General features: G+C 45.0%; 1 protein-coding gene across 1 annotated transcript in view; it reads right to left on the bottom strand.

Moving 5' to 3' along the window:
- USP34 (ubiquitin specific peptidase 34) overlaps positions 1-27224 on the bottom strand; it is a 1418841-nt gene that overhangs the window by 227270 nt on the left and 1164347 nt on the right. The window contains 1 exon segment of the mRNA XM_030196176.1: positions 14273-14360. Within this exon segment, the coding sequence (XP_030052036.1) occupies positions 14273-14360 (88 nt within the window).

The raw sequence follows: 27224 nt of genomic DNA, 5'->3' as shown, positions 1-27224 counted from the left end.
TGGCCAGGCTTGGAAGTAAGGCTACTATCCAGGACAGAATTACCCTTTTACAACCATGAATCAGGTAACACCTTATTTCCTTCTCTGCCTAGAACAATTCAAACACTATCTCCCTGGTCCCTGGAGTCAAAAGCAATAGTTCTATTGACAAGGGAAACCTAACACCTCTATAGCAACTGGAAGCAGTAAACTTTTGTCTCCTCTTTTAGAATAGGGGAGATATTAATTAAAGGTTTGAGAAATGTATGTCCAAAACATTTGGACAACAGACCAAATGCATCTTCAAAAGGAAATATAAACAGATGCTGTATATTTTATTGATACTAGAGATCCTGACTGACTGTAAGGTGCTAACTAAGGGGTGTGACAACCCCTCCCCCTTGTGCTCCTTTTTTGTCTTGTAAGGGAAAAGAAACCCTATATAATATTTCTCTGCCAGATAGGAGGTTGGGCAGTGTACATCTCTTTTGGCTCCCAAGCCAGGGAGTCTGAAAGAATGTCCTGCTCCCACTTTCCATTGCCATTTCCATTTGTATATATGTTCTCATTTCTGTCACATTCTAGACTATACTTGAATATTTTCTTATTTTTTTATCCTAAGCTCTGGATATTTAAATAAACCTGTGTTAACCCCAGGAAGCGCTTCCTTGGTCTCTTTTTGTCTTTGTTGCAGTCTAAAATAGTGCTACCAGTTGTCTGGTTCGTTTAAGGTATTGGTCGAGGGGATTGCATTTGTGTAAGTAGTGCTGACCGTGATTAGAGACTCTGGAGGCAGCACGCACGAAAAGGCACACACATACCAAGGCTTGAAGCTCATTGACTGTGCTAGCTGAAGTAACTGCCACCAAGAAAATGACCTTCCAGGTCAAGTACTTCAGATGGCAGGAATCCAGTGGCTCAAAAGGAGGTTTCATCAGCTGGGTGAGAATGACATTGAGATCCCATGACACTGTAGGAGGTTTGACAAAAGCAAACCTCTCATGAAGCAAACAACTAAAGGCTGTCCTGAGATCAGCTTACCTTCCACACGGTAATGGTATGCACTAATCGCACTAAGATGAACCCTTACAGAGTTGCTCTTGAGACCAGACTCAGACAAGTGCAGAAGGTACTCAAGCAGGGTCTGTGTAGGACAAGAACGAGGATCTAAGGCCTTGCTGTCACACCAAACGGTAAACCTCCTCCATAAAAAGAAGTAGGCGACGAAGCTTCCTCCGACGACGTCGGCGGGGAGTCAACCTGGGTGGTGGCCAATACCGGTACCGCAAGCGGCACCGGGGTCGGAGACCTCACCACGGGCGACGAGCCAACCACTGCCTCCCTCAATGGTACCTACGGCGCAAGCACCGAAGGTACCAGCACAGACGGTACCGACAGCGCAAGCACCGAAGGTACCGGAGATGGTCGCAACAGCTCTCCCAGAATCTCTGGTAGTACGGCCTGGAGGCTCTCATTCAGAGTAGCTGTAGAGAAAGGCAAAGGAGCCGGTACAGGCGACGACGACAGAACCTGTCTGGAGCTCGGAGTCGGTACCGGGCTGTCCTGGGAAGAGCGCACCGACACCTCCTGAATGGAGGGCGAGCGATCCTCCTGGCATTGGCGCTTTTCAGGAAGCGAAGTCCATGGCGTCCCGGAGCTCTCGGTACCGTGGCGGGAATGTGACCGATGGCGATGCTTCTTAGCCTTCGCTCGAAGCACGCCAACAGTACCCTCCGGTACCGAAGAGGAAGACGTGAAATCCACACGCCTCCTCATGGCCGGGTCCAAAGAAGGTCGATCCCGGAGGGCCTGTAGAACAGGAATCCTCGAGGCAGGTGGAGACCCGCTCGATGGCTCACTGCCACCAGCATGGGACCTATGGACAGCCCTTACCTGCACTCCTGATGTCGATGCAGTCTCTGGTACCGACATCGATACCGGCGATGACCTCGATACCGCCGACTCCGTTGATACCGAAGGACCGGACCTGGCTCCGAACAAAATGTTCCACTAAGCCAATCTCGCCGCCTGAGTCCTCTTTTTCAATTGGAGGCACAAAGTACAGGCGTTGGGATGATGACCAGCTCCCAAACACTGAAGACACGAAACGTGTCTGTCAGTGAGCGAGATTGTCCGGTTGCACGACATGCACTTTTTAAAGCCGCTGGTAGGCTTTGCGGACATGGGCAGAAAAATCAGGCCGGCGAGGTCGAACGTGATGGTGTTGGAAAAAAATGACACCAAAAAAAAAAAAAAAAAAGAAAAAAGGGGTCCCGCACGGGCGGCCCAAAATGGCCGCCGAAGAAAAAGAAAGAAAACTTACGCGAGCAAAGTTCTACGAAATAAAGGAAAAACTCTTTTTTTTTAAACAGAAGATCGCTTCGAAAAGAGCTGAAAAACCGGCAAAAAACTCATGGGGAGTCCGTAAAACCGCAGCGAGGGGTCTCTGGGGCAGAGAACAGCAGTGAAGCAGCGTCCCGAGCCGTGGAAAAAACAAGACTGAGGAGCACGCTTGCGTTCGGACGGGAAGACGGTCGCGCATGCGCGATATGCACAGGAGCGCAAGGCTAGCAAACTATTTGTTGCTAGGGAGAATTCTGGTTCTGGGGCTGCCGTCAACGTCACCCATCAGTGAGAACAAGCAGCCTGCTTGTCCTCAGAGAAATATTCTATCACTCAACAAATAATTAAGCTCTGGAACAGAGGATGTGGTATACACAGTGAGTGTATCTGGGTAAGCTCTGGAACACAGGATGTGGTATACACGGTTAGTGCATCTGGGTTTAAAAATGGTTTGGACAAGTTCCCGGAGGAAAAGTCCATAGCAGGGGCGTAGCTACGGGTGGGCCTGGGTGGGCCCAGGCCCACCCAATCTCAGCACAGGCCCGCCCACTCTGACCCGCCAATCGGTGCCTGTCTATTTAGGCGTCAGCAGTTCACTCTGTTTCCTCGTCTGGCTCTCATTATTCCATCGGGTTCTCCCTGAGTCAATCGGCACCGAGACAAAAAACGGCCCGAGTTTCCCTCCTGTCTCCCGGCACTAATGCTGTCCGACAGGCCCTACCTCGTGGCTACAATGCTGTCTGACCAGCCTGACTTCCACCTACCTGCCTACTGTCTCCCTGCTGAGTTTATCTGCACTGATGACATCTGAGATCTGAGGAGATTGAACAGCCTGCAACTGAGCTGCGATTTAATCAGCCTAACAGTCTCCTATCTCCCTGCTGAGTTTATCTTCAGGCTCAGGGAAAGGATGGGGTGATTGGAGATGAATAGCTTCAGTAATTCGGATCCTATCGGGCCGCGTCAGGCAGCGGGGGCTGGGAGACCTGTTCTGGTATGGGGCTATAATCTGTCATCATCAAGGCTGCTCCTGCACGCTGATAGCTAGCCTGTCCCACTCTCACATAAAGTCTGCTCCCAGCAGCTCAGTCACACAGAGCCTGCCCCTCCTCCACAGCTGGTGCACACACAGCCTGCCCCCGCTGCGGCCCATGCACTCACCGGATGTCTCCCCTGAGGCCCATGCACACTGATCTTCCAGGGCTCGGGTTCTCCCCCCCCCCCCTACCAGGCAGACATAGAGTGACTGAGCACTGAACTCCCTGCACACTCATTAGGACCTCATCGGGGGGGGGGGGGGGGGGGGGGGCAATAGATCTCTATAGGAAGCGCAAGACCAGGTAACAAAAATGTTTTAATTTGTGTAATACCAGGTTTAAACAAAAATGTTGTGTATTTAATGTTGGTGGTTTTCTGGGTGGGGGTGGGCTCTGTAGTGCCAAAGACGTTAAAAAAGTGTTCATATATAAAAGTTTTGTTTTTTTTTACTTGGGCACTGCAGAGACCACCCCCTACCGAGAAACCAACCAACATTAAATATAAATGTTGGTGGGTTTTATATTTAATGCTGGTGTGCATCAGGGTTGGGGGGAGGGGAGATGGCTACAGGGATGATTGGGGGGGGGGGGAAGGGTAGGGCTGATGCTGGGCTACAGAGAGGGATGGGGGTAGGGAAGGGCAAGGCTGATACTGAGCTACAGGCCAATTTCAAAATTGTGGTCCTCTATTCTCAATTGATGAGGGTTAATCTGTGTTCTGCATGTGACCCAGGTGAGAGATTCTGCTTGCATATGGTTTGAATGGGATCTGTATCAGTCTGACTTGTCTGTTTTGTTCCAATGGAACACATTGCTGTTGTGTATATTCACTGCTGCCTTTTTAAAGGTGCTGTTATTGGTATTTGTGTGTTCAGAACTGGTGGTATTAAGGTTTGCAACATAGGTTCCAAGTATGTATGTGGTTTATGTTGATGCAGGACAACTGCTGGGCAGACTGTTTATTAAAAATCTGTCATCAAGTGCACTCTAAGGCATTATTTAGGAGTGTCCCAAGAAACACTACTCACACCCATATACATAGTGCCCACCCATATTAGCTCTGGGCCCACCCAAAATGTTAGGTCTGGCTACGCCACTAGTCCATAGTCTGCTATGGAGACAGACATGGGAAAGCCACTGCTTGCCCTGGGATTGGTAGCATGGAATGTTGCTACTGTTTGGGTTTCTGCCAGGTACTTGTGACCTGGATTTGCCACTGTTGGAAACAGGATACTGGGCTAGATGGACTACTGGTCTGACCCAGTATGGCTATTCTTTTGTTCTTATTTATGTTTCAACAATTTTTATTGATAACAATAGCAATACACCACAAACGTAAGAGATGGATGCAGAACAAAAAAAAATCCAGTACAAAGGTGAGTGTCATCACACTAAATTATTCATTTGTCATCACATTTTCCAAATTAAAAACAAACCCTTCCCTCTTTTGTCATCACATTTTCCAAATTAAAAACAAACCCTTCCCTCTTCCCCCATGTACCCATCCCCCCAGCTGAATTCTGAACCAACCCCCCTGTTAACACAGTTAAGGCCGTAACCTATCAGTCAACAAATTGCGGCCTGTAGGGGAAAGTGCATGGATGTAGGGGTTCCAAATGGTAAGGAATCTGTGTGCACATTTTGGGGAAAACAGAAGCATCCCTTGCCTCCCATGTGGCCAAATCGTGGATCTGGGACCAACAACCCCAATAGGAAGGAGGCTCCACCTGGACTCAAGACACATTTGAGAGTCACCAATCTGAGTTTCCGAAACAGGGTGAGCTCCCCGGCCTCCCAAAACTCCAGATGTCACTCTACCTAGCACGTAATTCTGGGGAAGTAAGGGCATCGAAAAATGTAGGGAGGAGGTTAAAAAAAAATCACCCTATAGAAGCCCAGAAACAATGCACCCTAGGACAATCCCAGAGAGAGTGATAAAAGGAGTTATCTACAAGATGACATTTAGCGTACTCAGCTGTCTGAAGAATCCCAGCATGTGCTAACTGCTGTTGGGAAATATAAGTCCTATGCAAGATTCAAAAATGTGTTTCCTGCATTGAAGCCAGGGCCACAATCCTGAGAGTCAGCGTCGGGGCTCCCTGTATATCCCAGTCAAGTAATGGGGAACCCAAATCTCGCCCCCAGCGCTCCTTCAAATGGCCAAAAACTCTTTCCATGGCTCCCTTGCCAAAAGCTTTCTATGAAGACCTGAGATGTTGAGCTCATCTTCTTGCATTGAGGAGAAAAAGGATTTTAACCGATTCCAACTCGCAATCACAATGCTTCCCCATCCAAGCTCAGCATAACGCTTTACTTGACAGTAGGCATCATGCCTGGCATGCACTGGCTATGAGATCCGACAAGGGCTTAATATCTCCGGTCTGTGTAAGTATATGCTCCAACACCAGTAACCCTCGAGTCTCCCACCATTTCGCAGAGAGGGAGTTGATCGGTGACAACCAGGTTACCCCTTAGCAGGCATACTAAAAACTGCCAGGTGTCTCGGAATGGAGTTAGAAGTATACTGCGCTTCCCGAAGGCAGGAAGTGAACGACTAGATCCATGTAATAGGGAATTAAGATGATAGGGGGAGAACAATGCAGTTTCAAGGTGTGTAGTCCTGACTGCAGTACAGCCAGTCAGATAAATGCCAGATCAGGCACGCATGATTATAAAGGCGAAGGTCAGGGAATCCCAGCCCCCTGCCGCTGCTCAATTACTAATAAGCCAGGAATAGCGAGTTCTAGGCTTCCTCCCCACTCAACAAAACCTCGAGATCAAACATGATAGACTGACAAGGTCCTTCTTCAGCAGATGTACAGGGAGCACCTGGAGGATGCCATCGAAGGAATAGAGTCATTTGAAAAAGTTGATCCTTCCCATCAAAGAAAGTGGAAGAAATTGCTAAGACTGAAGCCTGCGCTTGGTGTCGGAAAGTAATTTAACGATGTTAATTGAGAAACCCTCCAGGGTTGACATCCCCAAGCGAATACCTAGGTAGTGGAAAGTATTTGTGGCTCACTGCAATAGGAAAATTGCCCCTCCAAAGGCGTTTGACCGTAGTAGAGGATGGTAACGCCTCTGATTTCTGAAAATTCATCGGAAACCTGTGAAATCCCCGTACTCTGAGAAGCACTCCATCAAAGCCGTTTACCATAGGTCAGTGATTTTTCCAGTTCTGAGTCTGAAGAAAATACATCTAAAATATTAGACATTGATGATCATAAAGATCATGGAGGTTGATGAAGATGTAGTGAAGAAGCAATAACAAGAAAAATCTTAACACTCAAACTAAACACCAGCATAAACACTTTATATATCGAATTCAATATTTTTTTTTTGTTACATTTGTACCCCGCGCTTTCCCACTCATGGCAGGCTCAATGCGGCTTACATGGGGCAATATTCTGCTGGTAACTAATGAAGGGCTATGAGTGATGGAGCAGCATGTTCGAAATTTAGACAGTCCTCTAATTACACATGCAGGGGAACCCCCATCAATAAACTATTCCAATAATCGAAGTGTGGGGTAATTATGTTTTGAACTACCATTCGAAAATTTTCTGATGTTAGAAAATCTTTTAACCATCTAATAATTTTGAGTTTTGAAAAAATGGTCCCAATTAACTTCCGTATCTGTTCCTGCATAGTGAGTGCCTGATCTAATATCACCCTTAATGATTTTACTTTTTGAACAAATTTTATCTCCACATCTCAAATTATGCATTATTTCGGAAAAGATGGACTAGGATGACTACATAAAAGCATAACATGAATCTTATTCATATTCAGTTTTAACCAATTGGTTTGCAACTATTCTTTACCACATCTAACGCTTTCAAATAATAAGGTTGCTCAACTTAACTTATCAGGAGCATCTCTCACCATGGGCTAACTCTGGAACAACTATAATCCAGAGTCTAGTTCTAATAGTAACAAGGCTAACTCTCTTAGTGGCATTCAGGAACACAAGAACATAAGTATTGCCATACTATGACTGACAGAAGGTCCATCAAACCCAGTATCCTCTTTCCAACATTGGCCAATCCAGGATACAAGTACCTGGCAAGATTACAAAGCAGTACAAAACATTTTATGTGTTCACCCTAGAAATAAACAGTGGATTTTCCCCAAAGGCCATCTTAATTAGTGGTCTTTAAATGAAAAAGAATTGTATTTACATTTTAGATTTTTCACAAGGAATTTCATTAGGCACTTATACTGTACCTTAACCTTCTAGGACATTAAAAGAAAAAAAAAAAGAAAATTAATTCCACCCTTGACATTTGAAATATAACTACAATGCCTTCAATCTGGCAGAAATCCTAATTATTTTGGGGCCCTTTTTACTTATGGACTTTTCTTTTAGGAAGTTATCCAAACCTTTTTTAAACCCTGCTAAGCTAACTGTTTTAACCACATTCTCTGGCAATGAATTCCAGAGTTTAATTACATGTTGAGAGAATAAATATTCTCTGATTTGTTTTAAATTTACTACTTTGTTGCTTCATTGTATGCCCCCTAGTCCTAGTATTTTTAGAAAGAGTAAAAAAGATTCACATCTACCTGTTCCAGTCCACTCATTATTTTATAGACCTGTATCATACTTCCCCTCAGCCATCTTTCCTCTAAGCTAGAGAGTCCAAGCTGCTTTATTTTATTTATTATGACCAGGGGCGTAGCCAGACAGCAGATTTTGGGTGGGCCTAGGCAAGAAGTGGGTGGGCACCAAGTGTTCTCCCTCCCCCGCACACACCAAAAAAAATCTCAGCTGGCGGGAAAATGCTTCCCTCGACCTTAGCAGTTGCAGCATGCATTCACTGAAAACGGAGCATGTGCAGGTGCCAGTATTGAGGAGAGCAGCGTTTTTGTTACCATCGGGGAAGTCTTCAGCTTGCAGAGCTTGGGATCCCCAACAGCTACTGCTAAACATGTGCTACTGTTGGATGGGCCTGAGCCCTAACTAGGTGGGCTTCAGCCCACCCAGGCCCACCTGTGGCTACGCCACTGATTATGACATTTCTACCCCGCATTTTCTCCAAGAAAGCTCAGGTTCAATGCGGCTTACATAACAAAGAAGAAGCATTACAAGACAATATTAATACAAGAATACAAATATTTAAAAAAATGTTCTTTTCATATTAACTGAACACAGATCTAAAGAAATGGGCTTTAAGTAAACTTCAAAACAACATATAATTGACGGAGTCTGATCTTCCGGTACCACACTCTATTTTAAAGACAATTTACCTATTAATAACAATAGTTCCGCCATTTTTCAATTCTATCAGTACTCTGGGATGAATACCATCTGGTCCAGGAGATTTGCTACTCTTCAATTGTCAAGTTGCCCCATTTCATCCTCTAGGTTTATAGAGATTTCATTCAGTTTCTCTGACTAGTCAGCTTCAAATACCATTTCTGGCACTGGTATCACTCCCAAATCTTCCTCGGTGAAGACCGAAGCAAATAATTCATTTAATCTCTCCGCTATGGCTTTGTTTTCCCTGATCATTCCTTTTACCCCTCGGTCATCTAGCGGTCCAACCAATTCTTTTGCCGGCTTCTTGCTTTTAGTATACCTAAAAAAAATTCTTACTACGTGTTTTTGCCTCCAATGCAATATTTTTTTTCAAAGTCCCTCTTAGCCTTCCTTATCAGCGCTTTGCATTTGACTTACACAGGGAACTGATGTTTGAAGAAAGGCCTGAATCTGGACCTGCAATTTGTGGATCCTGGTCTGGGGAAGATCAGCGGTTGGCTAGTCTTTTGTTCTCTCTGTGGATTAACTTGTTTTTATAACCACATGCAAAAATAAAGGAATTATTCAAGCCAATCAGCTTCTTCTCAGAGAAAGTTGTTTGTGACCCCTGAGGCAGGTGCTTTGGCGCCGAAACACGGACCGTGTTGGGTCCTTGATATGATTATTCTGAATAAACTGTTTTTTGATATTATCTCCCTATTGGTTTGCGCATTTGTCAGCCTCTACTTTTGCTGTTTTGCTATATATCTGTTTACCATGTTTTATTGCATTTATTGTACATCTGTTATACTCTGCCTTTAGCTTTTATGAAAAGGCACACTAGAAATGTAAAATAAATAAAATGCATTTTCAAGAATCTTCTAAATTAAACTTGCAGCCTCCCTAATTGTACCCCCCTCTTATATTAGCCTTAAGACCCATTTTAACAGTACCTATAGTACAAAACATATTCTATATACATTCTTTACTACATGCATTTTTAAGCTCTTGCTACTAGATTCTGAAATAAAGCAACAGTTATTAATAAAGCTCAATAAGTCACATGTAAAGTCAGAAGATACGTTGAAAAGCTCCTACACATTTTGGTTGCATTTTCTAAGAACTGTTTGGAAACCTGTACAGCTTTGCAAGTAAATCAGGTAGAGATTCTCATTTTCATAGTTAAATTCAAATAGAAAGTAGTTGTTTTCAATCCCCAAAGCCACTGTGTTTCTCTAGAAACACAAAGCCACTGTGTTTCTGTGTTTCTCTCTTGTTTTCCTGTGTGTATAAGACTAAGTTTCAATTATGTTTGAGTGCCATTAATATTTTCACTTACATCAATGTACTTGTTTTCACATACCTTAGATACAAAAACATTCTTCAGAGACATAAGGCGGTCAGTGGCCCAACTGTTTGGGAAGGCTAAAGAAGGCGGAGTTAGGGGTGGGGCTTACATCCATAATTACCTTCTTTACTTGTGCATCACCACAAATCTACTCTAAGGGAGCGAAGGGTGTCCCCTCCCAAATGTGAAAAGTTACAAGAACCACTCTAATTAGTGAGATTGAAGGTTAGCAAGTGAAAGTTTTCTTGCAGTGTATTTGGTATATAAATTAGTCATGGTGGAGAAGAGACTGAGGGCCAGATGCACTTAACTTTACGAGCCAATAACGAGCCATTAACGAGCAAGCAGTAAACCCTGGCATGCACTAAACACTTTTTTCCGACGACGGTAGCAGCTAACGAAAATGGAATGCAGATGAGCAAATCGTGTAGAAACCCTATTATAATAAGATGCACTAACCTTTTCCGATTGCCTTAACGCTGGAAAACGCTGAAAAATCTAATGAGATGTCTGTACCTCTCGTTGGGGCTGGGCGGGATTGGAAAAATTATTAAAATGTAAAAAACAAACAAACCTGGAAGTCTCTGAGAATTCTCAGAGAATTCTCAGCTGAGTGAAGCACGGGCAAAAAGGACGTTTTTATTATTCCGGGGTTGAATGATGTCCAAAAAAGAGCCTGCAGCATCGGAGCTTGTTTGATTTTTTTAATAAAGCTTCACTTTAAAAAAAACACCCATTTTGTGCGTCCCTCCCCCTCCCGCAATAATAAAAACGTCCTTTTTGCCCGTGCTTCACTCAGCTGAGAGACCTGGAAGTAAGGGAGGGACATCCAAGCAAATAGAGCTGTGGCTGAGTGGTTAGAGCACTGGTCTTGTAATCCATAGGTGGCGCGTTCAAATCCCACTAATAGTTTTGTTAAAATTGGAGTTATTTATTATTTTCTCCCCATTTTTATTTATTTATTTGAACATTTGTTATTCTGCCATTCATGAACCTTTTCAAGACTAACAACTTCCAAACTGCACTTGCTTGCTATGAGTGAAATTCAGTCAACACATTAGCAGAAGCCCTGGCTCTGATGCTGCAGGCTCTCAGCTGAGCTAAACGCGCTGTGATTGGCTCAGAGACTTCCGGGTCTCTCAGCTGAGAGCCTGCAGCAGTGGAGCCAGGGTTACCTCGCATGTGGGGGAAAAGCGTTTAGCTCAGCTCGGCTCAATGCTTCCTTCGCTGTGATTGGGTGGAAGATGGCGCTGGGTGGATGGAAATCCTAATGATAGTCTCCAGAATTCCTTCTATTTGTACCATGGTAGGTGCAGCGGATGCCTGCAGCATCGGAGCCTGTGATTTTTTTTTATAATACACTACAGTGAAGAACGTCCATAAAGGACGCTCCTGACGAGCACTTGGCACTTGAGGCGTATTTGGCATGCGCAGAGCAGCCAGCATAACGCTTTGCTGCTCTGCGCATGCTTGACCAGCCGATTCTCCGACTGTTGTACGAGGGAATAGAGAATGCAAGTGAGCTACAACGAGTAGCTCATTTGCACTCCCTTTCCTTGATGCATAGCCATTCCCTACCGATTCGCTATGGAATTCGGTAGGGAACGGCTCTAACGACAACTTTTGTGCATGTGGCCCTGAGTCCCAAGGAAAGGCTGCTGGTTATTGCTTCTATGTGCATGTAAAAATCCTATATAATAAAACTCACCCTCAACGTTCTGAAGACACTGACGTCAGTGAAGCCAAGCCACTGTCACTTCCTTCAAGACGGGTTCGAAGGGTTCGTGGTGGTGAAGCCAAGTCTCGGGGCCCCGCCCTCGTGTCAAACGTGATGATGTCGAGGGCGGAGCAATGGCATCACACACCGAGGGCGGAGAAATGGCATACGGTGCGTTCAGGAGGTGCGGAGCAATGGCGTCAGAACGACGAAGGGGTCGGTAGGTAGGGAGGGAGGGAGAAGGGGGGGGGGGGGTGTTGGGGAGGAAAACCTTGCTAGCGCCCGTTTCATTTGCTCCAGAAACGGGCCTCTTTTACTAGTGGATTTATACATCATAAATGACATATATTTTAAACTAAATTATTTCAAGCACTTAACCAACACTAAACCACATACACATCTATGGAACAATTGAACACCAGATCCTCCAAAATATTCTAAAACCAAACCATGTCTGGTGTCATGACAAACTAAAATTAAATTAAAGTGTTATGTTTGTCACCTCAATAAGGCCAACAATTTCTCAACTGCAAAACACTATGCACAAACTTGTGCAAAAACGCACTCAGAACCTTACTGTACCATAAATATTACACTGGGCAGACCCTAATACACCACCCATACAGACAACATCACAGACCGTCAACAATATGAAACAAGGAATCATATCACAATTCTCATGTACAGCCACAAAACATCCTTTTAGGGTAGATAGTATTCACAATAAGCTCCTTTTATTAACGACCAGATACAGATAAGAGTTTTCAAATTTCAATTTTGGCACAGTATAAGTCATCACAAACAAAATATAAGAAAACCAATGGACTGCATTAGGGGCTTATAGCCCATTTAGTTATGTTTAAACAAAAGAGATCTGCATGAAACAAAATATGTATTTTTTATTTTGACTTATAATATAAAACCTGCCTCAGAGTCAGCACCTCTCCTGAAATCCAATGTGCGGCGTGCCACAATTTCCTTTTGAATTTGATAGTAGGTCTGGTCTGGGAACACTAGTATTCAAGCTCAGACATCAAAAAATTTTTCAATATTTTAAGGAAAGGTCGCAGCAAATAACCTGGTTTTCTCAAAATAAATGACATATTTACTCACCTCTAACCAGGGGCTTATCTACGTGGGGCCACAGGGGCCTGGGCCCCTGCAGATTTCGCCCTGGACCCCCCTACCGTCGATCCTCCCTCCTGCACGCCTGCCACCAACCCGTCGCCGATCTTTGCTGGCGGGGGACCCCAAGCCCCCGCCAGCCGAAGTCCTCTCTTCCGTGCAGGATGCAAGTTGCAACGCTTCCTGTTCTTCTGAGTCTGACGTCCTGCACGTACAACGTGCAGGACGTCAGACTCAGAATTTGGAACTCAGTCTGACGTCCTGCGCGTTGTACGTGCAGGACGTCAGACTCAGAAGAACAGGAAGCATTGCAACTTGCAGCCTGCATGGAAGAGAGGACCTCAGCTGGCGGGGGGTTGGGGTCCCCTGCCAGCAAAGGTAAGTGACAGCAGCGGGGGAGGGTTAGCGGCGGTGGGAGGGGGTGGAGAGTGTCATTGGTGGCGAGGGGGGGGGGGTCTGGCAGTGGCGGGGGGGGGGGGGTCCGGAAATGGCGGGGGGGGGGGGGGGGGGGGTCGGTGGCGCCGGGGGGGGAGGCTAAAATGTGCCCCCTCCCTCTGGCTCTGGCCCCCCCTACCGCCAGAGTCCAGATACGCCCCTGCCTCTAACCTCCATGTTGTATCCAGGACACTTATAAACTGCAAACCTTCAGATTTATAATTTGATCACAAGACATCTCAGAAACATTTTCCTAGTCATTTATAACGAACTCCAGTCTCACATTTTCTTATTTTTTGCGAAACCGAAAATCAAAGCATATGCAGTTGAACACACCAGCAAAGAGTGATATGAGGACTTACTTGTATTGACAGAACAAAAGCAAACAAGGAAACTAACGCTCCCGAGTGTGGACAGGAGTACACACATCCGCCCCTTTTTCAGTAGCAGGTTCAGGTACCAAGGGAATTCGCGCGAGAAGAGAGGCTGATCGCATGGCATCACACCCTCTCAAAGTTGCCTCTGCCCATAGGCCCCACCTCCGCGTGCGTGCAGATTGTTTTGAGTTGATGGCGCTGATTGCTACCGCTACTGGTAGCGATTAAGGGAGCAGGAGGACATGATGCCACCTGCCCAGCTTGAAGTGAGAGTCGCGCAGGGGAGGGAAAGAGGAGAAACCGCGGGGCGCTGCAAAGAAGAGATACTGGTCTGGAGGAGGAGAAAGACGGAGAAACTGCTGATCCTGCTGTTAACTTGTGGCTGGTGAGGCTTAGCCTCTCCAAGCCTCTTATACTGGGCGCCTATGTTCAGAGATGACTGTTACATCAGAGCTGAGAGTACGTACATAGTACTGTGCAGCTTTCATATCTAACAATGAAGGCTCTGATATAATATAAATAGATGTTTGACATCTGCTGTATTGTTTTATGTTGATAATATTGTGTTTGCTACCAACTTTGTAAGAAGGATATAAATACTGTAAATAAATAATGAATATACAAAATGCACCAGTAACTATGAAGTTTTACTAGCTATATATTATTTACCTATCTTCCATTCCCGGCTGCAGGTAGAGATGTGCATGGACTGGCCGCAGTCTCTGAATCACATGAATACACAGGCGCTGGAACATCTGCAAATTAGTAAATGCAGAGAAGCAGCAGATTTAACCAAATTTATTAGATGCTTTCAGAGTCAATAATATTACAAGCAAGTAGATAGCGAGTGTACAATTTCCAGAATTACTGAGTTGTCACGTCAAAGGCAATTTTATAAACTGGGCGCTAAAATTTATATGGCCATTGAACATATAAATGTTTAGAATAGCAGTTACATGCACATGCCTCAGCGCTATTCTACAGATACTCACTTAACTCCAGGTTTCGTTCCTTTTCTCTTGTGGCACCTTATGCCTGGAATAGACGTCCTGGACCTATATATCTTGCTCCATCTCTACCTGCTGAAAACCCACCTTTTCACTGCTGCTTTTGGCTCCTAGCCACAATTGCCCTCCCCTTGTCCCTTCCTCCCATCTCACCCATTGCTTCCCTCACCCGTAACTGTCTTGTCTGTCTGTATTATTTAGATTGTAAGCTCTTTTGAACAGGGACTGTCTCTTTGTATCAGGTGTTCAGCGCTGTGTGCGTCTGGTAGCGCTATACAAATGCTAATAATAATAATAATAACTAAAATTGCATGTATTAGAAAGGGGGCATACACATGGGCGGAGCATGCAAAGGATATGGGTGGGGATTCCACTTACACACATAATTTACATAATACTATAAATTATGTGTACCCCTGTTGCATTTAGGGGCTCACACTTACACCAGCTCTAGGGCTGGTTTAACTGCAGGCACCTAAATGTTACGAGCACTGATATCTGTTTATGCTAGTATTCTATAATGGAACCTGGTGCCTAGGTTCCGTTAATAGAATAGGCTTCTATTACATAGTTTCAGGGTGCCTAAATGGAGATGTCCAGTTACAGAACTGCCCCCCCCCCCCCAGTTATATCTGGCCACTTTCCTCGGCTTTTTGTTAAGTTTTCATACATTACTATTATTTTAACTCATATTTATTCAAATTTCCATCAACATTACAAACCAAATTTGAACATCTACAACTGATACGTCCCTGTCCCCTCCCAACCTCCCTCCCGAAAACACCGGAACAAAATGATACCAAGCACACCCCCACGCCCTCCCCGTCCACTCCATCCTCCTGCACACCCTCGGACATACTTCAACCCAGCCCACCACTCCCTGCCCATCCCTGGCACTAGATTCCAACCCTTCCCCTTATTCTGTTCCCTCTTAGCTTTCATGGAAAGCAACAGGGTGACAAACTCCCACAAACAGTACTCAACTACAAACAGAACCCCCCAACAGGGGGTCACGTGATGCTGGCAAACAAAGTGGACGCCTGATAGATCGGCTCCCAACCCCTCCGCTCTTTTTGTACCCTTTTATGGTGTCCACGGTGCATCCGAAGGTCCGAGTTTTACAGTGGACATCGCTGGACGAACAATAAACGCAAAAACTGGGCTGCTTTAGAGAGTGAGGTGCGGTATGCCCATTAAATTGACGAAAACCGGCAAAGAGAAAGGTACCGTGCTGAAAGCAAAATGGCATCACCCACACCGCCAAAACAGAACCTTGAGTCCGGCACCAGCGCATGAAGAAATGGTGCAAATTTCGCTCAGGCACATGTCACAGTTGCTAGATGATAAACTAGCGAAACTGCATAATGGCATGGACGAAATTAAGGAATGTATAACCTCGCATGCAGCCTGGCTCCAGGAAGCTGACGAGCGCATCTCCTCGCAGGAGGAACACACGTGGGCGGCAGAGGGCCAAATTGTGGACCTGGAGGCCCAAGTGTGCCTATTGCAAGATCCGGCTTGAGTAAAGATCACCTACAATAATAAAACTTTCATGCTGACAAAGGCTGAGGAGTTGCAGGCTTTCTTGGGAAAAGTGCCGGCAGACAAGGATCAAGGGGAAGACATATGAGTCTTTGTGAGTCGGGCTGGAGGGCTTGTGGCATGCATAAAGAGGACGAACTATGTCACATGGTGCATTTGAAGGTTGCAAACAGCCAACAAGTGGAAAAGGATAACATGGAACACTAGGGTATCTAAACACGCGATGGTTATTATGGATTTATCGAGATGTGGAGATGCTGGGGTGATATGCATTGAGACTGCGGGGAGATTGCAGTGGGAGCGATATCAACATGATGGAAGTGCGGACGGAGATCGCGTGAGTCAGCCTGCAGCGGAGAGACCAACAGACACGAGAGATATCCCCCAGGCCTGGGGGATATCTCTCATGTCTGTTGGTCTCTCCGCTGCAGGCTGAGCGAATATTATGTTAGGGGTTAAGTAAGGGTAGGCAGTAGTTAACGTTGTATGTTATGGGGTTTTTCAATGTTATAAACAACTCTGGTTCTATAAGTTATCCTTGTCTGGGATGGCGGGTAGGTTAAGCTAGTGGACTGGGATGATGATCAAGTAGTTGGGGTTGATTCTGCTGAAAGATCAGTTGTTGTTAGACTTTTATGGTAGGACTGTGGGAGCACCTAGGAAGGGAGCAGGGGGGGGGGGTGGGGAAGGGAGTTCGATGCTCGGGAATTTGTGGGTTTGGTTGAAGGGATGTTGCAGTCAACCGGGAGAGGGTGGGTGCGATTCTGGGAGGGAGGGTGGGTAGTTTGCTGGGTAATGCTTAGCATTGTGGGATGGGTTGTTGGATGGGGGGGGGGGGGTGAGTGAATGTGTGAGTGTGAGTTGGATGGAGGGGAATGACTTGGAAGAAGGGAAGGCGGGGAGGTTGCGGCGGGGGGGGGGAGGGAAGGTGGGAGCTAGGGGGGATAGTCAGGGCGGGGGAGTGGGGGGTGGATAAGTAGGCAGGGGGGAGGAGATCGGAGAGCATTTCGCATATGGAGGCTGCATGGGAAGGCCTGGGACGCGTAACTGGAGGTAACAGTAAAATGATGGGTGTCAAAGCTGGGATGGCGCCTAGTCAAGTGTTTATTTTTGTGAGGTTCTACAGCATTGTGCACTTCTGGAAGCTCCGGGACAATGGGTAGCCTAAGGGTAGCCTCCCTAAACGTAGATGGAGTGCATTCCCCAATCAAACGTAAACGAATCTTGCATTATGGCAAGCAACTGAAAGTTGACATTTACATGCCACAGGAAGCACATTTATCAGTCCATGAGCACCTTAAGTTAAAGCAGGGATGGGTGGGGGAAGTAATATTTTCATCATTTAACAGTAGGCAATGGGGGGGGGGGGGGGGGGTAGCTATTCTAATGCGCAAAGGTTTGGATGTGACCTGCCATAAAGTGATGAAGGCTCCGGAGGGCCGGTTCGTGGTGTGGACAGGGATTATCCAAGGTCTGAAAATAGCCCTTTGTTCAGTATATGCTCCGAATGTTTAGTCTAAAAAATTTTATTCTGGCTTGCTAGCTGTCCTTGCCCAGGTACAGGAATATAATTTATTGGTGGGGGGCAACTTTAACTTAACAGTGGATCCCTTGATTGACTGTGCACCACCCAAACCCCGGCCGAAAGGCATGGAGGAGAGGGGGTTGGGGCTGTTACAACGAGACCTGAATCTGGTGGATGTCTGGAGGGCCCTGCATTTAGATGAAAAAGAGTATACATACTATTCCAATGTGCACAAATTTCACACCAGATTGGATTATATACTGCTGTCCCCCACTCTCTTTTCTATAGGGAAGGCAGCGGAAATAGAGGCCTGTGTTGTCTCTGACCAGTCTGGTGAGGTTGGACATTGGGCTAACAGGGAAAAAGAGAACCCCGGGGTGGCGTATGAACCCTACCCTGTACCGTGAGAGGGAATTTAGGGAGTATTTGCTTAAAGAATGGGAACAATACGTGCTGGATAACAAAAGGCCAGACACGGCATCGCTCCTCTTGTGGGAGGCAGGGAAGGCGGTGCTGAGAGGAAAAATAATAGCCTATACAGCCAGCTCTCGCAGAAAAAGAATTAATGGATAAGCTTGGGCAACTACAGGTGGCAAGGGCTGCAGTGGTTAGAGGGGAAGAATCAGCTAAGCAGGAGTTCAGAGAGTTGAAAATTCAGATTAATGATCTCCTGTCAAAAAGGGCTATGAGGGATATTCAGCTGTACAAGTATCGATTGCACAAGTGGGGGAATAAATCTGGGAAGCTGCTGGCCACTATGGTAAGAAATAGAGCGGCAAAGCAGGTTGTAACACGAATCAAAACGGGGACAGGACAGTGGGCAGTTAAGGAAGAGGACATACAAAGTGCTTTTGTCGAGTTTTATAAGAGTCTGTATGATAAGGGTACCTGTGACAGAGAAGCAAGGGAGGCTTTCTTTCAAAATCTCACGATTCCATCCCTTACGTAAGCACAACGAAATTCTCTTAACGCACCGGTTCAAGAATGTGAGATAATACACGCTATAAAGAGACTTAAGCTGGCCAAGGCTCCGAGGCTTGACGGACTGGGCCCGGAATTCTATAAGAACTTGGGGGGGAGATTAGTGGGGGCCTTCAGTGACCTTTTTGAGGCGCTATGCGCAGAAGGGCAGCATGTGGGTGAAATGACGCATGCCTCTATCATAGTTTTACACAAACCGGGTTGAGATAAGGAGTTATTGGGTTCCTATCGACCTATATCATTGTTAAATCAAGATATCAAACTTTTTGCAGGTATTATGGCTGCGAGATTGGGTAAGGTGCTGCCCTTTATAGTCCATCCAGATCAAACGGGCTTTGTGCCAGGGCGGTATGCCTCTACAAATATCTTAAGAGCGATGAGTGTGTTACAGGAGGGGCAGGGCAAGCACGGGGATAGCATCCTGGTGAGCTTGGACGTGGAGAAGGCATTTGATAAAATATTATGGGATCATCTTTTTTGGGTTCTGCCTCAATTTGGCATTTTTGGGGAGTTTCTGCAGGGGGTGCGGGCTTTATACAGATGCCCCACGGCACAGATTTTGATCAATGGCACGCCTTCTCTGTTGTTCGAGCTCCACAGGGGCACGAGGCAGGGCTGCCCACTGTCCCATATGCTTTTTGTCCTGGCCCTGGAGCCATTGGCCTGCAAAATTCATCAACTGGAGGAGATCCAGGGCATCAAAATAGGGAGTAGTGAGTATAAGATTAATCTTTTTGCGAACGACATGCTTATATTTATGGGACAAGCGACCAGAGGAATCCCCAGGCTTATAGAGTTGATCCGACAGTTTGGCTCTTTCACAGGGCTAAAGATTAACTTCGATAAATCAGAGGCTATGCCCTGACTTCCCATTAGCGTGGACGGGGGGAGCTCTGAAGTATTTAGGAGTGCAGTTACATTCGGACGCCACTGTCATGTACCAAAAAAATATTAGTCTCCAGTAGTATCAATCTTTAACACATGAACATATTATTACATTTCATTTATTCCTGCTTTAGAAACATGAAACAGATTATATTTTGTAAGCAATTTAAGTTATCTGCATTGCAACAGAATGTTCTCGACTAGAGTTCAAAAACCACCAATATAAAAATTGTTCATACAAATCCCAGTCCGTATATAGGCAAAAAATGCCAAACTTTTGTTCTCCTCGGACTCTCCGAACAGTATATATATATCAATTCTTCTACCACATTCGTGGTTCACTGTTCGTACTTTCAAATTGTATAAATATTGTCCAAATACTGGTCAACAAAAGTTTTCATTCACTCATATAGTCGAAGAAACTGTGATACAAACTTCAAATCTTCAATTGCAAATATCTGTAACATGTCTCGGTCTTTCCGACCAAAATCCTGGATCCCAACACAGGCCGTGTTTCAATCATTACTTCTTCAGGAGATCCTTAATAAAATATGTATAATACAATCAATACATCACATATTTTACAACCAACATTGGCATAAAGTGAAATTACAAACTACTTACCAACCCCAATCGAGCACTGAGCTCACTATCGGGAATCTCAGAAAAGAACCATGACTGACGTCACTACCGATTTGAATGATCAAACTTTACTCTGATCTACACATTTATACTGTCAACAATAACACCCAATCTATTTCTTTATTTAAACCCAGGGGCTGAACGGTTTTCCAATTAAAGATAAAACGCTGTTCCCTCCGAACCAATTCTGCTTCAATATTACCATACCCTCCTTGTAAACTGTTAATAACCACAAAACGCAAATCATCTACAACATGACCTAATTCCAACCAATGGCTTACCAAAGGTGTATCAACCTTCTGTAACCGAATATTACTCAAATGCTGAGCTATATGTAACTTAACCTTACGTGTAGTCTCACCTATATACCATAGTTGACAGGGACAACATATGGCATATACGATATTTGAAGTGTTACAATCGGTACAAGATCTCAAATAAAAAAATTTTTTTATTGTTGGTACCCAAATGCGAGTGGTATTTAAAGCATGTTTGCAGTATACACACGAGTTACATGGGTTATGGCAACCCTCTTCTTTGTGACCCTCTACAATCTTATAGCATTTACGAGATAGAATTTCGCCCATATTCTTACCCTGATTACAAGCAAATCGTGGCTTCACCTCCAAACTTTGATGTATTGATAAAGTGGACCAATGCTTCAAGATAATTTGCTGAATATCTCGAGTTTGCTTGCAATAGGGAAGTATACAATTAACTTGTGTATCATAAGCTACAGCTGAAACTTGACCTCTATTAATCAACCAGCATCTTTGAGCATGTTTAGTCCGCTTAGATGCTGACTGGATCACATATTGAGGGTACCCCCGAGCTTGAAATCTTTGTGACATTAACCTCGCTTGCTACCTATAAGCTAATTGGCTAGAGCACAGCCATTTAATCCGCATAAATTGTCCAACTGGAATGCTGTCTTTCAATTTACGCGGGTGATGACTGTTAAAATGCAAAATTGTATTCCTATCAGTTTCTTTACGAAAAACTCCTGTAGAGAATTGACCCTCGGATAGCTCAATATTAATATCTAAAAAATGTACCACTGTGCCTCTTGATTGTAGGCAAAACTGAATGTTAGTATCGCATCCATTCAAGTATTCCACAAAGGCATCAATTTCTTCTGAATTGCCAGACCATATAACGAAAATATCGTCAATGTATCGCTTCCAGACTAATATATTAGTAGCCATATAACGGGAAGTATATAGATACAAAGATTCAAACATCGCCATATAAAGACAGGCTACCCTAGGGCTAAAGATTAAGCCACGATTTGCTTGTAATCGGGGCAAGAATATGGGCGAAATTCTATCTCGTAAATGCTATAAGATTGTAGAGGGTCACCAAAAAGAGGGTTGCCATAACCCATGTAACTCGTGTGTATACTGTAAACATGCTTTAAATACCACTCGCATTTGGGTACCAAGAATAAAAAATTTTTTTAATTTGAGATCTTGTACCGATTGTAACACTTCAAATGTCGTATATGCCATATGTTGTCCCTGTCAACTATGGTATATAGGTGAGACTACACGTAAGGTTAAGTTACGTATAGCTCAGCATTTGAGTAATATTCGGTTACAGAAGGTTGATACACCTTTGGTAAGCCATTGGTTGGAATTAGGTCATGTTGTAGATGATTTGCGTTTTGTGGTTATTAACAGTTTACAAGGAGGGTATGGTAATATTGAAGCAGAATTGGTTCGGAGGGAACAGCGTTTTATCTTTAATTGGAAAACCGTTCAGCCCCTGGGTTTAAATAAAGAAATAGATTGGGTGTTATTGTTGACAGTATAAATGTGTAGATCAGAGTAAAGTTTGATCATTCAAATCGGTAGTGACGTCAGTCATGGTTCTTTTCTGAGATTCCCGATAGTGAGCTCAGTGCTCGATTGGGGTTGGTAAGTAGTTTGTAATTTCACTTTATGCCAATGTTGGTTGTAAAATATGTGATGTATTGATTGTATTATACATATTTTATTAAGGATCTCCTGAAGAAGTAATGATTGAAACACGGCCTGTGTTGGGATCCAGGATTTTGGTCGGAAAGACCGAGACATGTTACAGATATTTGCAATTGAAGATTTGAAGTTTGTATCACAGTTTCTTCGACTATATGAGTGAATGAAAACTTTTGTTGACCAGTATTTGGACAATATTTATACAATTTGAAAGTACGGACAGTGAACCACGAATGTGGTAGAAGAATTGATATATATATACTGTTCGGAGAGTCCGAGAACAAAAGTTTGGCATTTTTTGCCTATATACGGACTGGGATTTGTATGAACAATTTTTATATTGGTGGTTTTTGAACTCTAGTCGAGAACATTCTGTTGCAATGCAGATAACTTAAATTGCTTACAAAATATAATCTGTTTCATGTTTCTAAAGCAGGAATAAATAAAATGTAATAATATGTTCATGTGTTAAAGATTGATAATACTGGGGATGTGTAATGGTCATTATAAATTGTAGTTAAGTATAAATTGACCAAATGTATAAATAGTTAACCTATGTTTAAGTTGTAATGTTCAAAAAAAAATATTAGTGATAAGTTAGACCGGATTAAACAGCTCTGCGGTCAATGGAAGGAACTGCCTATATCACTTTTAGGTAGGGTAGCCCTTGTTAAAATGATGCTGGTCCCTAAAATCCTCTATGTATTGCAGATGATGCCCATATGAATTCGTAGTAAGGATGAGGCGGCTTATAGAGGAGTGATCTCTTCCTTTATTTGGAGTTGGCGTTGAGCATGCATCGGATACGGTAAATTAGTGCGAGCTCGCAGAGAGGGGGGAGTGAATTTGCCTGATATTAGGTTGTATAATGTTTCAGCATTAATAAGATGGGTTCATGAAGTGTACACGGGGCAGAATGTGTTCGCGCCCGCAGAAGTGTGGGAGACAGCGGCAATGCCATGGACAGTCTTTAATGCGTTACATGCTAAAAGGCTTAGGGGTAAACTCTTGCATATGTTGCAGCCCCTTCGGTTGGCCTGGGGGTGGTGGAGACAAAGACTGGGGGGCTCGCGGGGACCCTCCCCATTTTTGGAGTGCCAGAATAATCTGGACTTTCCAGCAGGTCAGGGACCTTCCCCTTTTCGCACTTGGGCAAGCAAGGGGTGCAGAATGGTGGGACACGTGGGGTTGGAAGGAGGTTCGTCTATCCTTTCCTTTGAAGAGTGCCAAAGTAAGTGGGGGGTCCACAGCGGATTGGTATACTCATATATGCAGCTTAGGCATTACATATCCTTGCTACGGAATGCGGCAGGGCGCACCCCGGTTTTTTCAGCACTTGATGTAGTCTTTAAACGGATGCCAGCGGTACAAAATAAGCTTTCAAGCTGGTACCAGTTGGGAAAAGCTTGGTCCCCTAACACTGCTAGAGCTGCTGAGGCTCAGAAATGGAGTGAGTGGGTGGGCATGGAGGTGACGGTAGCAGAGCTTAAGAGGTGTTTCGAACTTGCGCAACGCATAACCCCAAATGTTAGTTGCCATGAAATACAACTGAAAAATTTACATAATGCTTATATAACGAGGTGCAAGGGAAAGCCATGGGATTGTGGGAGACAGAGGACTGTGACAAGTGTGATACTCATAAGGGGACACTGGTGCGTCACTTCCTGGAGTGCAGGGTGCTGGCAGGTTTCTGGAAGGAGGTGTTGGCCCATCTTGAGGAAGTGATAGAGCGGCCCATAGAGTGGAATTACAGGATTTTGCTATTGGAGATTGGGAGATCTCTCCATGCAGGGGGTATCTGTCCTGCCTAGTCGGTTTGTGCTACTATCCCTGATATTAGCCAAAAAGGTTATATTGCAACATTGGGTAGCCAAGTCCCCACCACCTATAGCACAATGGCACGCCGCTATGAAGCAGATGGCAGGGTGGGAAGGTGGGGCGTCAATTGATATTGAGGGAGAAGGGGCACGCTTGCCAGCGGGCCATATGATCTGGAAGAGAAGTTATGAGTGTTTGCTGCGCCAGAAAGGTGGGCAGATCTTGGGGCGTTTATAGGGAAGTGGATAGGCATGAGTGCTTGTTGATCTCTGATGGGGGAGGGCAGAAGGGAGGGGGGCAGAGTCAGGGGGGAGGTGGGGGGGGGGGTGAGTGGCAGGGGGGGAACAGAAAATGGAAAAGCAAGAGGAAATGTCACAATTGGATTATGAGGGCTGTGACTGCAGGTATGCATGGGACTGAGAAGATTTCTGATTATGGCTGTCAAGTGCGTTCCGGGCATGGCCTACACAAGCATGTGCTGTGCGAAGTACTTTGGTATCTTACATGTTTATGTTGCTGTTTTATTATCTGACATGTACATTGTAAGCTGAGAAAGTGGACGCTGAGTTACATTGCTTGAATTGAGATCTTTTTGTGGCAGCTACATATTGTATTCTGTGCATTTCTCGTCAATAAAAATTATTACAAAAAAAAACCCAACAAAACATGAGACCACCACTTCCCCATTCCCCCTGCCCCCAACCCAACTCCCACCCCCTCTAAAGCCCCCTACCCCCTTCCTCCACACTTTCCATCCACCAACACAAACTCCAAACACCCCCCCATCCACACACTATGCTCCATCACCAACCAACCAAACATCAACCATGCAAGAAAAGAATATGAAATGCAAAAGTCAAATTCTTCAGATTCCTTCTCCTAAACAGACCCAATTAAAAGCACCCAGCAGGGACTAACATAACACAGGGCTCCCCATCCCCTGGAACCATGTCCATCCTCCTCATCTTTGTGTTAAACAGGCAACATCAATGGACTGGAGATCCCTGCACCTGATTCAGAATGCGCAGCTGATCTGCCCCCTCCTTATCCAAAACTCCGGGATCCCCAGGTGACATGAAACCAGCAGATGAAGAACTGGAGCCTGCAATTTGGAAATTAGATAAATTAGCACCAGAAGCCTCTGCCTGGCCAGGTACGTGGACCACTACTCCACTCTTGAGCTGCGCCGAGGTTCCAGGAGGCGGCAAAACTGAAGCCAGCACTGTTTCCTGCCTGTGCCTGGAGACGGCTTCGCACACTGTTGAGGACCCTTAGCAGAAAGCTGTCCATTGGTGTCGGACAGGGTTTTCAACATCTTTTTTGCCTCCCCCAGAGAGTTCAGGAAGAGCCTCTTGCCATTATGCGTGACTACTAGCCTAGCTGGGTCTCAGATGCCGGCCTGCAAGCCCTTATCAAAAAAAGCTTTCTTGTAGGGCCACAGCCATTTGAATTTATGCACTGTAGCGAGACTGAGGTCTGGAAACATTTTTATCTCCACATTATCAAACTGACAGGACTTCTACCTACGAGCCTGGTGCAGTACATGGTCAGTTTCTGGGAACCTCAAGAGCTTAACAGTAACAGTTCTCAGTGGCATGGATCTGTTCAGTTTAGTCCACGACTCCTGATGGGCCCTCTTCACCTCATAGGACAGGGTTGCTAACTCAGACGAAAAACAAGCATGCAGCAATCGTTGCACATATGCCACCGGTGCTGCCTTCAATTCCCTCCAGGAGGCCCACAATATGCAGGTTGGAGCAGCAGCTGTTTTTCTGGGTCTTCTTTACGATCATAAAGGTCCTCCAGCCGCTGAAAAAGTCAAGCCTTGTCTTTTTCTCACCTGCCCTCTCTTCTTCTAAGTCTATGAGATTGCCTCTACAGTTTCCAGGCACTCCGTAAAGGCCCCAAACTGTTCCTTCAGCTTTGCCACCACCTGATCTGCTATAGCATTTTTGACTTCCTGCAACTCCTGAAGAATTTGCCCCAATGTACCGTCCTCCATCACAGAGTTCTCAGAAAGGGTTATGCTGGGACTCACCATAGCTTTTCCTAGTGGGGTACTCTAATCTTTCTTTGTGTTTATTTGCGGGGGGGGGGGGGGGGGGGGTGGTTATTGTTTTTGTTTGATTTTGTGTTTACTTTTGTATTATCTGTATGAAAAAACCTTTAATAAAAACATTGAAAAAAAACAGAAAGTCCCGTCATTAAGCAATCCAGAAAATCAAATCTGGGAATATCTGGCAATAACCCTTGGAGGGAATGTTTCTGTGTATCCATATGGGGAATAGGACTTTTCTTCTGCATGAGGACACCAACCAAGTACAGGCAGACTCAGAGTTCTCATTTGAGTCCAAAACCCTGTCGCTCATACACAGCCTATCACTGCCCCTGAAGCCTACAGTGAAGATGGAGGGAAGTATCTGACCATGTAGTGAGAAGAATCCACATGTTTCAGTGAAGCAGCAGAACCAGAACACAGCAGTTTGCAACAAGGAGGGGTCCACTTTAGTCAAACCTTCTGTCTAGGACTACCTTCCTAGATGTCAGTCCTGGTTCTACCAGGATATTCAGTGCCCTCTGGCTCCTCTTTTTATTTCTTTGGTTGAAGAACTTGCTTGTCTTGGAGAAAGGAGGGGAGCTGCCAAAATGCTGTTGCTCTTGGCCTCTGAATTTAGAACAAAAATGGCAAGTACTGGTAATAGGAACTAAGGTGGGGAATTCCCAAAAGTACATTCAGTCAGCCTCTGAATTTTGGTCCCTAAAGCTCCAAGGCTTTTTCAATAGACAGTTAACTCCTAGAGAGGATGAAACTGCACAACCCATTCAAAAGTACTGTGTCTGCCATTCTGTGTGGGAGCTCCTGAAAAAGCATCGCTGAAACACTGTGGTCCTGGCTTGAGCAAGCCTTGGCTAGGCAATATGGAGGATCCAACCAAAGGAGATCCTAGCATCACCTACCTCCATCATGCAAGATTCACCAGAAGTTCACCCATCCAGGAGCTGTTAGGTCTCTCTCATTTGAACATTGTTATATGCAAGAAGGTCAATATGGACCTATCCAGGGATGCTGGACTCAAACATAGGAATGCCTGATCTGAACCCACTGCATATAGTAGTCTCACAGCCTATTCAAGAGCTACATGGAGACCAAACCATAGAAAATAAGAGTCACCAGTTTCTCTGTTCCAAACAATTTTCCCACTGAGACACTACCCCCTTCTAAGGAAGCAATGTACTTCTGATCC

The sequence above is a fragment of the Microcaecilia unicolor genome, chromosome 3 (assembly GCF_901765095.1).
Source record: "Microcaecilia unicolor chromosome 3, aMicUni1.1, whole genome shotgun sequence".
NCBI lineage: Eukaryota > Metazoa > Chordata > Amphibia > Gymnophiona > Siphonopidae > Microcaecilia > Microcaecilia unicolor.
Note: the sequence above shows the minus strand (reverse complement) of the source record. Positions and strands in the feature narration are given on the sequence as shown.